The sequence below is a fragment of the Aythya fuligula genome, chromosome 3, assembly GCF_009819795.1.
Source record: "Aythya fuligula isolate bAytFul2 chromosome 3, bAytFul2.pri, whole genome shotgun sequence".
In the NCBI taxonomy this organism is placed as follows: Eukaryota; Metazoa; Chordata; class Aves; order Anseriformes; family Anatidae; genus Aythya; species Aythya fuligula.
This window is the reverse complement of record NC_045561.1, coordinates 40,764,927-40,782,511: the sequence shown is the minus strand read 5'-3', so window position 1 is coordinate 40,782,511 and position 17,585 is coordinate 40,764,927. Positions and strand designations below refer to the sequence as shown.

The following is a 17,585-nucleotide window of genomic DNA, read 5'->3' as shown; positions in this document are numbered from 1 at the left end:
AATGTGAATAATAATTTGTGGTTGAGTTTCATTAGTTCTTGTGGTCAGGGTCAAGATCGTTGAAGATGCCGTGAAATTGTGAATGTTCTCCACAAACACATAATGAAAGTCATTCTTTTTCTTAGAGTAGTGACTAAGCTATTAGTGCTTTGATTTAGTACAGACATATGAGTTACCTCAGAGATGGTTGTTTTTTCCTTTTCCTGCAGCGGATAAATCCATCTGCAGAAATGGTTATGATAGATAGGATGTTTAACCAGGAAGAAAGGGCATCTCTGTCCCGAGAGAAGCGTCTTGCACTAGTGGATCCTGGTAAGTGATGGTTGTCTTCTGAATCTTACAAAAGCAGCATAAGCGTGGGTTGTTTAAAAATATCTCTGGCCCCACTGAGGCACTGATTGCTAGCCTATTTTAAAAAATAATCAGAGGAAGTATGATATGGCAGTTTAGATTGAAATACTCATCTTCCTAATACCACATTTGGATATTTAGAATGCTTGCAAGTGCCTTTAATGTGGTTTTACAGTGCACGTTATGTGCATATCATGCTGGTAAATTTGGTCATAATCTCCTGCCCTAAAGCATTAGTGCAGAGGAACACTTAAGTGTTTCTTAAAGACATGAATCTCTAGGCTGTGGATGTTACTTGAATTTCAGTACTAAGGAAAAGATGGAACGTGTTCTTTTGGTATATAGGTAGTTAATGTAAAATGTTGCTACTTAATTTTCAGATGGTTATCAGGCCGATTTTTGTTGTTCTGCCAAACAATTTGATAAAACAGCTGACGAAGCACAGACCAGCAAAAGTGACCATCAGTCTAACAAAACATTATCTTCTCGAAGTCAGACTACCAAAACCCAAGCCAGAGACCGACCAAAATCCAGCTCAGCAGAGTCCACAAATCACAGTAATCTTCCTCTAGTGCCTAACAACATTTTGACACCACAAGAAGGAACAGCTTCTACTAAAAAATCAGAGAGCCTCACTAAAGCTTTAAAGTTTGAGAAAGCTAATTGTTCTTCTGAGAGCCAGTACAAGGCCCTTTCTGAAGAAAAGATGGCTGGTAAAGATCTTAACAAGTCCATTGAGAATTCTTCGAGTTCTGAAGACTTGTCAAAAACTGTATCAAGAGGCAGTCATGGAACACACAATAAAATATCAAGGAATACAGTTCAGTCTTTCTCAAAGGTAACATGTAATAATTCCCTCAAAGACAAAACTCTGCGGAGCCCTCCAAAGAATGAGGTTTTACATCCTGATAACATGAAGGGCTCTGGTGAACCCCAGCAAGACTTACTGCTGAGTAAGAGCTTAGAAACGACATTTAAAAACATCTTGGAACTTAAAAAAGCTGGGAGACCGCCACAAAATGAGGCATCGAGTAGTGGCTCTGTTGACTTAGAATTTCCTAACTTTTCACCTATTGCTTCACAGGAAAACTGCCTGGAAAAGTTTATTCCAGACCACAGCGAAGGTGTTGTAGAAACTGACTCTATTTTAGAAGCAGCTGTAAATAGTATCTTAGAGTGTTAATAGTTACAGTACCATGGACAAGATATGTTTCTCTTAGCAGAAGCAAATGTGAATGACACCACAAGTACAGCCTGACATACATTTAAGGTTAACCTTTCTAAACTAGATTCTGTTCTGTGTTTGAGAGCAATACTCATTGTGGTTACAGTGAGATATCCAAGTAAAGTTAATCCTTGTTAGAATGCAGTCTGTTAGGGCCTTACTATTTCAAGTATTATTATGATAGTGCTTTTGATAATTGTGCAGTACTGCAACATAACAAGGTTGCAGGTCGTTAGGCCCTATGTAACATGGTAATATACTGACAATCACAGTCATTTGAAAGGATATATTTATTAAGTAAATGTTTTTAAAAAGTGATGGAAGCAACAATTCTCCCCTACCCTTCTTTTCCACAAATCATCAGATTTTTAAGTTGTTCTGGAAACCCACTGTACCTCTATTCAGAAGTGATAATTTGCTTTGTTAAGGAACCTGTGTTCTAGAATTCTTAAGTTGGAAGGATGTCATCAGTGTGTTTACAAGGCTTCATAATTTAAACTTAAAGTGCTTTTCTATTGCTTTCTGAGCAGAAACTAGTACTCGATATATTTGTAGTGGGTAAGTTTAGTCTGTGGGATGATATTATATGATCTTAGTCACAGTGGCATGATATGAAGTAATAAATGCTTGACTAAGGAAGGTAGAATGGAAGCCAATGAATGGCAAAGTGTACAGGATGAGGCCATGATAGAGCCATGAATTTATATATATAATACATATATATGTTAACTCTTGAGGAAGAGATTTTGCATTTTATAATTGGATGTAGTCAGCCTTGAGTCTTTCTGAAGTGGTATAAATGTTTTTTTTTATTTGTTGGTTTTTCTTTTTTTTGGTTGCTGTTTTTTTTAAGACCAAGTGTCAAAAGCACTTTTATTTGAGAACTGTTATGATATTTGTAGCTTATATTTTAAGAGGACATTAGCCTTACTCTGATGAAATTTAAAGGCCAGTGTTTATTTTTGTTTGTTGTTTTTTTTTTTTTTTGCTTTTTTCTGTCAGAGAATGTTAAAATCATCCACTGTAGCAGTCATAATTATCAAGATATGTACAGACCAAAGTCGATCAGCAATCCCATTGTTAAAACATATCTAAAAGTGTGTAATTATTAACTCCTATTGTAGAGCCAAGTGAAACCATTGCATGGTTTGTATTTGGCTCACTGTCATGTTGTTAAGATAGAATCTTATTATTTTATTTATTTATTTTAATCTATGCCATCTTTCTTTTTGCTGCCCATGCTGCTTTATCGGAGTTTACTTTGGTCATGAGTGCTTTTGTGCACATAAGTACGCTGACGTTAGTCACGTGCATGTAGTACATATGTCTGCTCAGGAGGATATAGCTTTTGTGATTTCTAAGGTATGCTTATATTCTCCCCCAGACCTTCCCCACAATTTCTTAGAGAAATTTCTTAGAGATTTCTTAGAAATTTCTTAGAGAAACCAGCCATTCTCCAGACTTACTAATTACAGTTTTCATAATCTAGAGGCTCATCGTGACAAACTGTGGTTGTCAGTTAGGTTGCCAGGAAAGAAAACAAAAGGTAGAGTTTTGCTATCATGTAACTCAGTGCATCTGAATAGTGCAAAAGAAAGCAGAATTAGATCCTTGCGATAGTAGATCACAGTGCAACTCAGTATTGAGCTACAGTCCACTGTCTGACCACTAAAGGAAACCAAATCTAGAAAGCAACATGAGAAAGATGAACTTGTTTAAAATTCATTTTCCCTTCAAAGTGAATGGAGATACTGTTTTTTGTATGTTACTAATTGCCATTTAAAAAAGATTGTGCCAATTTTAAAGTATATGTTTGTAAAATCCCAACATTCCCAAGTGTTGTAGAAGATATTCAAAGTAATAAGTATTGCCAGTTTTAAATTTTTAGTTAGGTGTCCATAGAATAGACTCTCAGGCAGTTAGTTGTTTTCTTATTGGCAAAACTGACAATATAGTCTTCACCTATTGCCTTTTTAGATTTAATAATATGTTTATGGCTGTGTATCACGATGCGTTTGTGTTATGATTTTTGGAAATTGAACCATTCTAAACTATCTAGGAAGGAAAACAGTAAGTTACACAGCTGTATGTTAACTAGTTAATTTTTTCTTTTATAGGAAAAAAAAAAGTTGCACATTCATGGATTCACTTGATTTTTGTACCACCTCAGAATGGGTACAGCATCTGTACAGCAAATACATAATTGACGTATCAGGCTATGTGTCTTCTATTGGATCTTACTTGGGGATGGGGGACAATGGATATTAAAAGTGACAAATTACAAAAAAAGTAATCACTGTTGATTTGGTCAGACACATTTCTCTGAACTACTTGCGAAAGGAACCCAGTGAACAGTCCTAGCAAGATAAATGTTGAATTGTTCATGTTCTGTTGTTTACTCCTTTGAATTCAGTTCTAAAGGAATTCTGGTACGTGGTGAAGCAGTAAATGAAAGAAATGTATTTTTTGTTGTGTTTAAAAGAAAAAAAAGTATAAATTAATCATATGGAATCAAATCCAGCAAAGTATTATGAATGTGCATGACTTTAAACATGTTTTCATTATTTTGCTGGATCAGCATTGTGATTTCAATGTTATTTAATACTGCCTAATATTAAAACAAATTTTGAACTGGCAATTAAGAAAAATATGTTCATTTTGAAGATTTTAGTATAATTTATCTGTTAGATTAGGGAGGCCTTACAGACTGACTTCACTTAAAGAGGATGTGTCACTTATTGTCAGTGTGGTATGGACTTTATTTGCTTAAATACCTTCATTTGTAAAGTATGTCTCACTTGAAATTGCTTTGTATACATTTTGTAAAAATATTTATAAAATGTTTTGTAAAAAAAAAAAAAGTATAACAAATTGCAGTTTATTTTGTTATGTTGGATAAATACTGTTAAAAGACACAAGTCAGTAAATATATTGTTAATCCATGGATAGGAAATGTTTAGTTGGAGATTACAAATTGAAACAACCATTGCAATACAGCCAAAGATTTGGGAAAAATGTGCATCTGTGATTGTCTTGATTTACCCAAGTTGAATATTTACATTACCAAAAGAGGGTTGTTCTAAAATTTAAGTAACGTGGTTGCAAAATGTTCCTCCTCCTGTGCTTTTTTTTTTTTTTTTTTTTAAATTCTGATGTATTATAAAATATTTAATAGGCCAACTTCCATTACACTTTATGAAACTTTTGAACATCTGCTATTAAGGATTGGTTCATGTGGTGTTGTAACTACACACAGTAATGCAAAATAACATGATTGACAGTGGTCCAGCTATGTTGTCATTAGAAAGCTTACCACGCTGAGGGTGCTGAGAGACACTCTCCTTCTCTGGTATGCTTTCACAAAATAGAGGCATCATCTTCTGATACCTCAGAGAGATGGAAGAAAAAGAGGTTTATGTTTGTCAGCCAGCCATCTCATCCGGGCTGCAGGTTTCAGAGTAGTGCCAGTTACATTTGGCTGCAGATAGCAGTGTTTGTGGTATTTCCCATTCCTTCCTTTTGGCTGTGAGAAGACATTTCAGTTGCTGATGATGTAATGCTTCCTCCTGCTTTTATAGGGGTGATGAACTTTTTCTTGCTATGATTGAATTTTTCAGAAAGCATGCTGAGATTCTGATCTAGTAAAGCTCTTATGCTTGGAACTTCAACACTTTATTTTCGGAGGCAATGAAAACGAAGGATTGCTGAAGTGCGCTGCCTCTCATCTTGGAATAGGGCCTGCAGTGTTGAAAGGTAGCAGTCTTTATGGTTAGTATTCAGTTATTTTGTCAATGAGACAAAATAAACTTGCATTTTGAATGCTTCTCACATGGGTTCAGTCAATAACAAAATGAATAAAATCAGCTATATGTTATTTTAATCTGTTTGGTTTAGGATGGCTAAGTATCTTGCATTTTGTTTTTTCCTCTTTAGCATCTCCCAGTAGGCTTACCAGGTGCCTTCTGGGCTGTGAAACATTGGATGTGCAGCTTACTATGTATCTGTATTCACTACAGAATATCTTTTTGTTACGTGAAGGTGGTATATTTTTTAATCACCTTTTAATAGCATTTTGAGGGAGGAGGGGGCTGCCTGAGTTTATTCCAATCTTCAGGGCAGAATATCGCAAGATCTGGGCATGCAAGTTAACACGTAGCTTGTTTGAGAAAGTCTGAACATCTTTCATTTTGAGGATACATAGAAAAAAATCGCCATGATAAGCTTGCCACAAGAGCAGGTATGTAAGTAATTTTAAAGCTTAGAGAAATTCTTCTTCTCTTTAGGATTTTTTTTTTTTTTTTATGTAAGCCTTTGACTTCTCCCTTTAAAATTGTACTTGTTGTTGCTTGGAGTTCTCACAACAACATGTTTGTGAAACAGCTTCAGCTTCAAGAAATGCAAGAAATTGTCTTTGTCTTGGGGATCAGCTGTCATTTTGGTTAAAGGAAGTCAATGCAGAAAATAAAGTAAGCAGGGTCAGGCAGAGATTGAACATTATAATGCACTGATGGACCTGTACGCAGATTTCAAATTAGTAGTGGTGGGTACGCTCAATATTCGTTTATACCTAATGGATCAGCACCTGTCATTCTGTGCTGCTAGTCTTGCAGCTAGTTATTGTAGTGGAAATTGGAAAATGAAACAATTATCCATAACAACCGGTTGCAACAGGTAAACAAGCAAACTTGAATAATCTTGCTGTAGTACGGAAGAAAAAGATAAAGGATACATAAAGTGTTCCACTGAAGCAGTATTTTTGATTTACAAGAAAAAAAAGCCCTTGTATGCGTAGCATAAAACCCTGTTTTATCTTTTTCAGAGTTAAGGTAAGACACAATTTATGGGGGAAATATGTTTTACAAATACAGAAACAAGCTAAGTCAGAATTTAAGGCTCCTCTTGAGAATACTCTTAGCTTGGCCTTGCATCCTGGCTTTTGTTTAGGTGTGTGCCATCATTTCTGCAGATTATTAGTTGTCTGGAGTGTAGTGCTCTGTCTGCTTCACTACTGCTTTTGTACTGCAAGATTGTTTTTTTTTTTTTCTTTTCTCTCCAGTTAATTCCTTTTTTTTTTTTAAAAAAAAATCTTTTTTATTTTTTGAAGAAATGTGTAGAAAAGGAGGTGTTTGAATTTGAGGTAAATTCTTGTAACTATATTAAATTAATGAAATGACAGCAATCTTATAATTCAGTGCTTTGAAGGAGAAGCAAGATTAGTTAGTCCATGCTGGTATGTCTAGACAGCTTTAATGTTTCAGCTAGCTTTTATGTCTGCATAGCATACATGTAGTCTACTTCATTACATAGTGCAGTCATGCCAAATTTTCAGAATTGTGCTGAACTCCTAGGTGTATGAATTGCTCACTGTCACTTATTTGTCAATATTGCAACTCGTTCAGATAATGACGTTTCATTCTAATTAATTTCCTATTACAGTCTTGTCACTGTTTCTGGACACCACTGAGATAGAAGTGGTGTAGACCTCTGACAGGCCTTTCTAGAAATCTGGCATTTAGGACCTGATCTCCAGTCCAATGAAATCAGTGGAAAAAATGATTTTCAGTTAAAGGTTATGATGGTAATACTTCTCTTAAACAAACAAAATAAATCAAAGAAATTTACTTTATGCCCTTGGGTAGAAAGTGATGCAAGGACTTTCAGAGTCTACAATGGTGAACATCTCAGCATGCAAGTGGACAGCATAATATAATTAATGAAGTTATTTTGGGTGTTGATTTTAGGAAACGTTTTCATATAATCAAACTGCTAATTGTTTTCCTCTAAACATTATATGTGTTTAATAATTGCTGCACAGTTCTGAAAATACGGAGCTTTATTTTCTTCTGTGAACTTTGACTTCAAATGTTCATGCTGAGATGTGAAACCATGCACAAATCACAGTAAGAAATCATTGCAAGTGCTAAGTGGTACAGTGGCCAGTATGATACAAACTAAATGCTAAAATAGCCAACGATTATATGAGGATAAAGTCTTGTCTGGATTACTGTCATGAAATGCTCAGCATTCAGTTCAAGTGAAATTCTGAAATTACAAATTGTGAAGCATAATTGGAACAGCGTGAGGTTGAGATCATTAAAATATGTCATTCTTGAGCTACGTCAGCACAGCCTGGTGCTTCATCTCAGCAGTTGGATTCTCCTTGGCTTCAAGCTATGGCAGTTCCTTCAGAGAAACTTGAAGCGTACAGCCTTTTGAAATTCTCAGATGGCGCATAAGAGACCCTGGAAAAAGGTACCTGCTTTTTAAACTATTCAAATAGCTTTTGAAAGTGCAATCAGAGATCATGCTATTGTTATTTCTGTGAATGAGTTCCATTTGCTCACGAGTCAGGCAGCTTGAAGTGAGCTTCATGCAGTGTGCACTTGTTTGCCTACACAAAAAGAGAGAAAGTGACAGAGAATTTGGCCCAGTCTGGCTTCAGCGATTATTGTTTTGTGCTCAAGGGGATAATACTCTAAATATGGGTATTTAGTTGCTTTTCTTACATTGCAGCATTCAGCCACTGGGCCAGCACTGACAAAATATATATATAACTGTTTCACTTGCCTCTTGGGTTCTCTAAGTGATGTAAACAATATAATTAATATTGCTGCACTATTACTGAATTTGAATAATCTGTTTTTAATTCAGTTCAATTTGAAGCTGATTGCACTTCTCTTTAGAACTTCTCTTTCCAAAGTCTCATTCTGAAATGCAATAATACGCAGAAACTAAATGTATATATTTTAATTTCTGAATGGATCTCTTAGTTTTTATAATTTATTATTATTATTTTAAAATAGACTGTGAATGATGTGTGTGTTACGCATATCCTTTAAGCGAGCAGCAGAACAAAGTCAGAAACCTGCTTTAGTACATCTCACAGATTGATATTGCTAGGTGTACCTGATATACGAGTAAAAGGCAAATAATAGAAATGCACGTGGTTAATATTGCTTAGGTTGACCAATTCAGTGTCACCTTACTTTCAAGGTAAAATTAATTAGGGAACGGGATTTGGAAGGCCCTTATTAGCAGGGGCAAATAATAAGTCTGTGTCTGTGAAGGGTTAAACACTGAGTGCTTAGGAAGGAGGGACTCAGAAACCTTTATGCACAGAGGAAGAAATTCAGATGAACCTGAAGGAGAATAGGCTTCAAGGTTTGCAAGTCTGCAAGGTCTGGTTTTAAATTGAGCAAGAACAGGTTACTAAAAATTGTGAGTAGACTCTAAAATATTGTGGGATTGCAAGTGTTTTCGTGATACGGAGTGATCATCATTGATAATACTCCATACAAGAGGTGAAGAAGATGTGGAATCTGCTTGTTACTGTGCTGTTTTTTCTCTTTTCCAGTAAGGCTACTTTCCCTACTGATAAAAAAAAAGAGAGCTTCCATACAGTAAAAGGTAAATTCTGAGCGTTCAGTGGAGACATGCACAACCTTATGACGCCTGTAATATTTAGTGTTCAATTTCTAAGAATGTTACTCTTCCCTGATGAGGAGGGCAATTTGAATTCTGTGACAGACAGTCTGAGACCTAAATTTCAGCTGTTTCCAGGGAGTTGAAGACCTGTTCTTTTTAAAGTTGACTTACACTGCATTTGATTTGTCTAAGCCCAAAGGGAAGCCTGCCCTACCCTGATTTGCTGTTGTTTTGTCCTTTGGCAGTCAAATTTCAAGCCCCTAAGTAACTAAGCATCCTCAAAAACCTGTAGCTTAAAGACTCTTCCAACTGTTTCTGCAGTAGTCTTCTGTCAGAGATGGCTCGTTTTAAATCAGAGCCGTTGTGATCATAGATGATCATACAAATAATTGTAAAGGTTTATCTGTGCTCTCATTTTCTCTAAATAAGTCATAGTAATTTGGGGGGGAATTCGTTTCGAATTTGTAGACTAGTTAGCTAAGATGGCCCCCTGCTACTTGCCCGAGTGTGTGTTTAGCATCTATCCCAAGAGGTTAAGGTGTTTTCTTTCTTACCTGGCTGTCAGAATAAATAAATATTAATGTAAGTATCAGGGCAAGATGATTACTGACAGGGAAAACTTGGATTTATTCATTTATTTATTTGTCTATCTGCCATGCTCTTTCAAAACAGAAGGTGCTAATAGCCGTTTTATGGCAGTTCAGCTCTCACAACTCTGATACCAGGGTGCAGTCACTGAAAGAATGCAACACTAAAGGTTGGAATTAACCGTGCCACGGATGGTGAGACCAGGTTAAAGAAGCCTCCAAATGTTACAGGCAAATATAGTTGTATTTGTTAGTGCTGCAGTCCAAAGGCAGTTTGTGACCTGAAATCCAGTTTTCTTGTATGTATGGAGGGGAAGAGAAGTAGCAGACGTAAGTGGTTAAAGGCAGGTTTTTTTTGTTTGTTTGCTTGTTGTTTTTTTTTTAGAACAGTTGAAAGAGGATATTTACTTGCTTCTTGCTTTCCCATCTTTACTTAAAAAGATGGCAATAGCTTTGGATTGGTGAGTTGACTTGGTCATCTGTAAAAGCCTAGGAAAAAAAGAAAAGAGAAAAATGGTGAACTATGGGGATGGAAAGCAGCATACTCAACTGTCTGTGTGTCTGTTCAAGGGGCAGTTCAGAAATGTCAGGTTCTGTGCAAATAAACAGTAGGTTTCCATTGTCTGCTGCTAATTATCACCCAAATTTGATTTGCACGCTCTTCAAAGGGACTCATATCTTCCCATTTAGTTATTTGCTGCACTGCGATGAATCTTTAATTCAAACCAAACGCGGGTCAGTTTCCAGCTGAAAAAAATGTGAGGAATGTGTTTATCCATGGTGATATCAGTGCTTCTTTTTAGTTTTATATGTGTGTTGATTCCCGTCCTCAGTGGGGAGGTGAATTTGTGTCAATCTGTGAATTGGCTTTGCTTGTTTGGCAGGTTTGTAAAGGGTTTGGTCAGCTGTAGAAAGGCTTAAATAATTGTGCAGAACTGGAATGGTTCTGGTGGGCTTTAGAGTAACTAGGTTAAGTCTCAGAGTCATACAGATAGAACAAATTCTCATTCTGGGTACATTTTTTTTTTTTTCTCAGATAATATTTTGCGTTATGCAGAGTGGGGTCAGTTGGTCTTCTGTTCACATTTCTTTTTCTACTTCCCTAACTTCTTAAAATCTTGGTAGGCAGGGTACTTGCTCTGCTGTCTGCAGTGATAAAGCCTGAAGTCTCTGAGGGCACTGAAATAACCATTGCATACGTTTCCTCCCACCAACTACAGGACATGGGTCTATAATGAGGAAATGAGCCAATTTTGGCAACATCTGATACATCGATTGACTAAGTGGATGTTTAAGGCTGCCATAAAAATCTCACGGGGCTGAATTGTCTGGGCAAGGTCCTGGGCAACCTTCTCCATGTGTCCCTGCTTCAGCAGGGGGTTGGACCAGACAACCTCCCAAGGTTCCTGCCAACCTCAGCCATTCTGTGACCATGTGCCAATAATGCTTAGTGAGACTTGTGAATAATGGACATTTAAGTATGTAGCACTAATTATTATCTTGGTTTCACTGACTGCACTTTTGAATTGAACATTTGAGGGTCACACAGGTGATGGTTGTATTGAAAAAAAAAGGGTTGCTTTCAGTCCTTTGTGACCTGGGAAGAGAATGTGTCAGAAACGTGTCAAAAGAGCAAGTTTCCACTCATTTCCTTAGTATATATTTAGGTGGGGGAACAAAATGAACAGAATTACAGTTGCCTGTATGGCTATTTATCTTGCAAAGGGAGCATATTTTTCATTTTTATGCACTTGTAGGTTAAGTGCTGTCAAGTTAGCACTGCCCTGTGCCCTGAGTACTCTGTCATACCGTGCATTTGTGTGCTTATGCAGACTCACTGCATTTTGACCTTTGGGACCTGCAAGTATCTTTGGCTGCCAGCTTCCCAATTAGCACTGCCTGCTCTTCCTCCAAGGATGCCTGTCTCAGTGTGCAGGGTGGCACAGGCTCCGGGTATTGTACTCAGTGTAAGGCGTGTCCATTTTTTGCCTCCCTGACCTGCTGGGGAACGGCTGGCTGGTGCCAAGACCAAGCAGATCAGTGCCTTGACTCTTGTCAGATGCTCCTTTCATACTCCACGTGTGTTTGCTCACAGCACCAGTTATTTCACAGGTTTTTGGTACCTGGTCCTGTGGAATCTGGTTTGAGCCTCATGTCTTTGTGAAGCCAACACAGCAATGAAGTAGGTGTCATCCGTAGCAGAGCTGGCTCTTGAGTGTTTACCATAAAGTGCCAGCCATCGATCCTCTGCTGGAGAGTCCAGCCCGTGCTGTAGCTCCTAACTCCAGGCAGTCATTCCTAAAGCGTTCACTGCACAGCACAAGCTCCTCATTTTAACAGGCTTTGCCTGCTTTCAGCACGAAGGATAACTGATGTCCTCTGTCCCCTGCAGTCCCTGCCTGTACCCAGTGCCCCCGGCGCTGCCGTGGCTGCCAGCTCCCCCTCAAGAGCAGGCTTGCCTTCATCCCGCGGCTGCTCTGGGAGCACAGGCGGCAGGTGGGAAGGTCGTGTGCAGGCACTCAAGCCCCTACTTCTTCCGCACCTTGAAATTGGTCTGCAGCACAGTGCATTATTTATTTAGGGCCCTTGTGCTGTAATTGATCCCGCGAAGAGCAGTCTGCCATCCAGCTGGCCAGGCACTTAGCAGCCCCAGCAGGGGAAATGGTAAATCCAATCAGTGAGCTGCTGTCTGCAGAGGTGGGAGAGAAACTTAGCTAGCTCTGCTAATTGGTAGCAGGTTTGTATGGTTGCATGGAGTTTTGGAACAGATTCTTGCAAAAACTGTATTTAAGACTGCACAGCGTTTGCTGTCCCACGTGTGGGAAGTCACAGCCTGCCCGTGCCAGGCTCCTGTCAGGCGAGGGCAGCGAGGTGCTGGTTTGGTGCAGATGGTAAAGCCTTCCATGGGTGTGCAATTGCCTTGCAGAGATCTGGCCTGCTTTACCTTTGGTCAGGTAAGTGGGCTTAGGCTTAAATCACTTCTACCTCCAGAGAACATGTTTTTGGGAGTGTTCCCCCTCCCTCCCTGAGAGAAGAAAGAAGGCATGGGGGCAAGTAAGCACTACAGTCTAGGTAAAAGCTAACATTTACTCTGCAGGCTCATTTATTTTTCCTGTTTGCCTGTTTTTGCAGAAAGAAATAGCATGTATAGATTCTGTGACCAGACACAATAGCACTGCGAAGTGTGAATTTTTCCCAGCTGTCTTAATGGAGTGTTGGTTTTCAAACCTAATTTGACTGCTGCTTGCTATGCAATTAACACCCAGTTAATAGGTTTGGTTAGTTCAGCTGCCTGGTACCTTGCTTTGTGTTGGGGTGGGTGTCGGTGCAGACACCTCAATGAAAACATCCGTTTGAGATAAGTGAGCAGTCGGAGAGCAAACGAAGTCTGAGGCTGTGGAAGCGGGCTAGGAAAATCTGGTCGTGTTACAATTCTATTAACATTAGTTTGAATAAAGTGCTCTTTTCTGTCATGCCAAAAAGCATGGCAAAAAGAGAGGGAGTTGAGAGATAGGAAATTAAGAAAATGTTTGAACAGGGTTACAAAGGAATCAAATAAAAGGCAACCTGCCAAAACAGTGACTGACAGAGAGAAGGTGAATCGGCTACCACCACTTAAACCTGAAGTACAAGAGAAAAAGGACAGATAATGAGATGAAAAACTCCAAGTGAGGCCATAAAAACTTTTATTAAGAATAAAACTGTTCCAGAATAATAACAGTGTAGTAATTACTAGCTGGTGTAACAGGAGTGGAACGTACTGGTACAAGGGTTTGAAACCTAGAGCATGGTGGGACTAAAAATAAATCACCACAAATGAGGAGAAACTCTACACTTTTTTTTTTTTTTTATGAAACAAATCTGTAAGTGTTGTAAGTTTTGAGGTAAAGAACTGAGCATCCCTTTTCAGTAGTGGCCTCTAGGTTGCTTCTCTAAATCTCCCGTAAATTTAACGATGCTCTATACTAACAAAACAAACCCAAGATTTTTAACTGCTTACGCTAGATCAGCCAGAAGATGAAACTCTTCCCCAAATTCTGGAGCTGTGGGGGGGCTGGGGAAGGGGCATTTGCCTGGATTTAAGATCCCCAGACCTGATGCAGGCCTGGCGGCTGCAGTTTCCCCACCACTTTCCCGCTCCTCCACGAGGTGGGGGAAGCAGCTCATGCTGCAGCCCGGCGTCTGCTCCCCTCCGTGCAACGGGCTCCTTGCTACTTCCCTCCTTTATAAACCATAACAGGGATTTTACAGTCATTGTCCTTTGCCAAGGGCTCCCTAAAGGATGCTTGCTCTGCTGCCAAGGGAAGAAGGAGGATATTTTAACTTGGGCTAGGTGTCTGCTCAGGGCTCTGCTTTTGCCAAGAGGCTCGTTTTGCTGTTGTCTGCCCTCTCCCTTGTCTCAAAACCTATTACTCAATTGACTGATTTTTGTCTCTGCCTGTGATCTCTGCTCTCAGTGAAACAGCATGAAAAAGAAAATACTGGTTTTAAAATTCAATTCAGTTAAGTCCTGTTAAAAAAAATAAAAATAAATCTGTTATTATTCATGTAGACATGACAACATACTTCTGTTTTAGGTGGTCATCACGTGGCAGGTGATGTGAGTTATTTTTCAAGGCATTTACAGTGGTGTTAGGGTTGTTTTCACGCTGCTCAGTGCTTAGGTGATTGTGAAAGAAGGACAGGAAGATAAAAAGCCATTGGAATGGGATGTTTTTAGGTGACATACAGTATGCAGAGGAGTAGAACTGAAGACTAAAATAGTAAATTGCTTGGAAGGAAGGCTGGAAAAGGGTCTGAGAGGTACTTGTGAGTTGTTTATTCATCTGTAATGTGATCAACTATGCCCATACCACTATTGGCAGAGGTTTGTCTGAGGCTGCAGTTAGGTGCTTACACAAAATGCCGTTTTGCTTCCTTTAACCCAAACATTTTCTGTGAGCTGGCAGTTTCCACCTTGCCACAAACACCGCGTTGCCCCAAGTGCAGGGCTGGGAGCTGCAGCTCCTGGTAGGAAGCAGTGGAAGGTGAGGGGGGTGCAGACTTGACAGACAATGTTTCCACTAGAGAAAATGTCAGTGGACCTGTTCTTGTCCTGTTCTTATTGAACAAAAGCTCCTGTTTTCTGGGGGTGGGGGCAGACACTTGTTTGGTTGGTTTAGTCAATGTTATGGGGTTTTTGTTTGTTTATTTGTTTTAACTAGCGTTATTTGTATTTATTTAACTAAAGGAAATAAGCAACATCCTTCAATTTTGCCAAAATATGAGGGCTTGGTTGAGGAGTGATAACCTGCTAGTGTGGTAAATCGGTCAGGTGCCCGGGCTGGATTTACTCTATGGAGGCTGAAAGGTCCGGTGGCCTTAGGCACGATAGTGCAGTGTTTGTGTTAACAGAAATCATTCTGCTTCAGTAATAAGGAAATTTAGCAGTAGTATGCTGTCTCTGGTGGGTATTGTAAATATATGGGTGCTCCTTCCAAAACTACCCAAAGAAAACTGCATTTATCCTGACGAACATAACCTTGGACAGAGATAACCGACCCCAAGCAGTGCTAAGCATCCATTTATGTGAGCTGTCTGTCCAGAGAAGCCAAAGCTTTTCCCTGGCACCTGGCTGAATCTATACGTTGTGCATCCCCTATGTGGGAGGATAGCTCTGCTCTTTCAGGGGTACCATCTGTAGCCTCTGGCAGCTGCCCTATGCTGTATGCTGCTGCTGGCTGGCTGGGCAGGCAGTGACTGTCCCACCTTCTCCACCAGCAGCACCTCAGGGTGCTGCAGAGAAAGCTCTGATTGCTGCCCTATGGGGTTGGGCTGGAGTGAGGTCCAGCTTCGTGGTCTTTCCTTGGCCAGGTGTCCTAGGGCTGGGAACACCAGCTGGGTAGCTGCCCTCCCTGCTTCTCAAAACTGCAGCACCCCCGGGATGCTGCTCCCACCCCACAGCCTGTGTAATTTGTTCTGCTGATTGCACTAGTGCTAGTTCCCCTCATCACAAATATGCTACTGCTTTTATTTATTTATTTATTTATTTATTTTCTTTCTTCCTTAACCAGGCCTTTTTATATTTGCTGGCAGCTTGGACTAATGAGAAAAAAAAAAAAAAAAAAAAAGAAGTGGCGAAGTGAAAAATACACCAAAATTTCCCTTCAGTGCTGTGGCCAAATCTATCTTTTGGGAGCTGCTGCTCTGTCCTGCTCTGTGCTGGAGAGCCATTTTTCTCATCTTCACTTGTGCTACAAAACTGTGCTTCCTCTTATGCTGAGGCCAAACACATCTCAGGAAAAAACTGCTCGGTTTGCCAAACACGCAGCTGATGACACATGTATTTATGCTCCCTGGCAAACTAAGTTAAACAAACAGGGACTAAGTTGGGCAGACGTTACAGGAGGTAGTACTTCATTATAACTTGACTGCGAGCAGCTTATTCTCCTCTCCAATTATGGCATCACTATGCATCACTTTCCCAAGAGGGGAGTATTCTGCGGGAAAAAATTACCGCATAAAAAGTCTTGAAAGTGCAGTAACTGTACAGTAGGGGACAGTAGCTAAAATGAAATATTTAAGCGCGTGTACATCTGTCTCCTTTTGTAAAAAGTATGGTTGTTTTTACCTCAGATATTAAGCTGCTAAATTAATTCCTGAAAACTCAGTCACTTGGTTCTCAGCGTGCCTAAATTCAAGCTGCATTTCAGTAACATCAGGTTCTGTGCAAATAAACAGTAAGTTTCCATTGTCTGCTGCTAATTATCACCCAAATTTGATTTGCACGCTCTTCAAAGGGACTCATATCTTCCCATTTAGTTATTTGCTGCACTGCGATGAATCTTTAATTCAAACCAAACGCGGGTCAGTTTCCAGCTGAAAAAAATGTGAGGAATGTGTTTATCCATGGTGATATCAGTGCTTCTTTTTAGTTTTATATGTGTGTTGATTCCCGTCCTCAGTGGGGAGGTGAATTTGTGTCAATCTGTGAATTGGCTTTGCTTGTTTGGCAGGTTTGTAAAGGGTTTGGTCAGTTGTAGAAAGGCTTAAATAATTGTGCAGAACTGGAATGGTTCTGGTGGGCTTTAGAGTGAGTTGTGCAAGTCCCCAGGTTGCACAGGCACAGAAAACTCTTGCTATACTTGAATTCCCATCCCACCTATAAAAAGTTATCTGTGCGAGGATGAAATGGAGAGATGGAATAATGCAATCTACATTTTTTTTTTCCTGTTGCATTGACTCTGAATTAAAGAATGCACGCATATTTTCTGCAATCTCCTTGGCTGTCACTGTGACCCTCCACCATGTCCACAGCCAAAAAGTTTCAGTCACGGAACTGAAGGAATTCTGCACATTTTCTCTTTAAAATTAATAGAATGCACCAAATGCAAGAAACAGGGCTATGGCAACAATAAAATTTCATTGTAATAAATACCACATGTGATCACGATTTACGAAGAAGACAATAAAGACTAATTTAAAAAGAGAAATCCCTCTATTCTCTTTCATGTGGCTGACAGCAGCATCATTTCTGGCTGTCTTTACTGGAGATTTATTCAAAGATTTAACACCCCCTTCTGTTTTTCTTCTCCTAGAAGCTTGGAGGAGGATACTTTATTAACTTACTATTTATTCTCTAGATTCACATATGACCTCTGTTTTCTTTTAACTTGGAGGTAGTTGGTAGGAGTTCTGGATTTTTTTTTTCTTGAAAGACATCTTTTTGAGATATTTCTGTATTATAATGTGGTGTTTCCTGCATTTATTTATTTATCTTCTAATGACTTATGTTAATGAACTTTATTTCAGATAAGTCTATGAACACTGGAAAGCCTCTCCTCAGATGCTGTGTGTTGTCTTCAGGTACTTTCAAGATAGGGTGTTTAATTTCTTGGCAAAGAAATTAAATGGTGCCCAAACAGTTGAAATAAGTTTGAACCAGTGACCTAATGTAAAAATATTTGCTGCTGTCAGTGGAAGAAAAAATCAATAGCTTCCTTATGCCTAAATATTTT

General features: G+C 39.2%; 1 protein-coding gene across 2 annotated transcripts in view; it reads left to right on the top strand.

The window, feature by feature from the left end:
- The window catches only part of BICRAL (BRD4 interacting chromatin remodeling complex associated protein like), a 34,056-nt gene extending 31,533 nt beyond the window's left edge, over positions 1 to 2,523 (top strand). For both annotated transcript variants that reach the window (XM_032184910.1, XM_032184911.1), the window contains exons 11-12: positions 210 to 312; positions 732 to 2,523. In XM_032184910.1, coding sequence (XP_032040801.1) covers positions 210 to 312; positions 732 to 1,534 — 906 coding nt within the window. In that variant the 3' untranslated portion in view covers positions 1,535 to 2,523. The remainder of the gene's footprint in view (positions 1 to 209; positions 313 to 731) is intronic.
- The last annotated feature ends 15,062 nt before the right edge of the window (positions 2,524 to 17,585 follow it).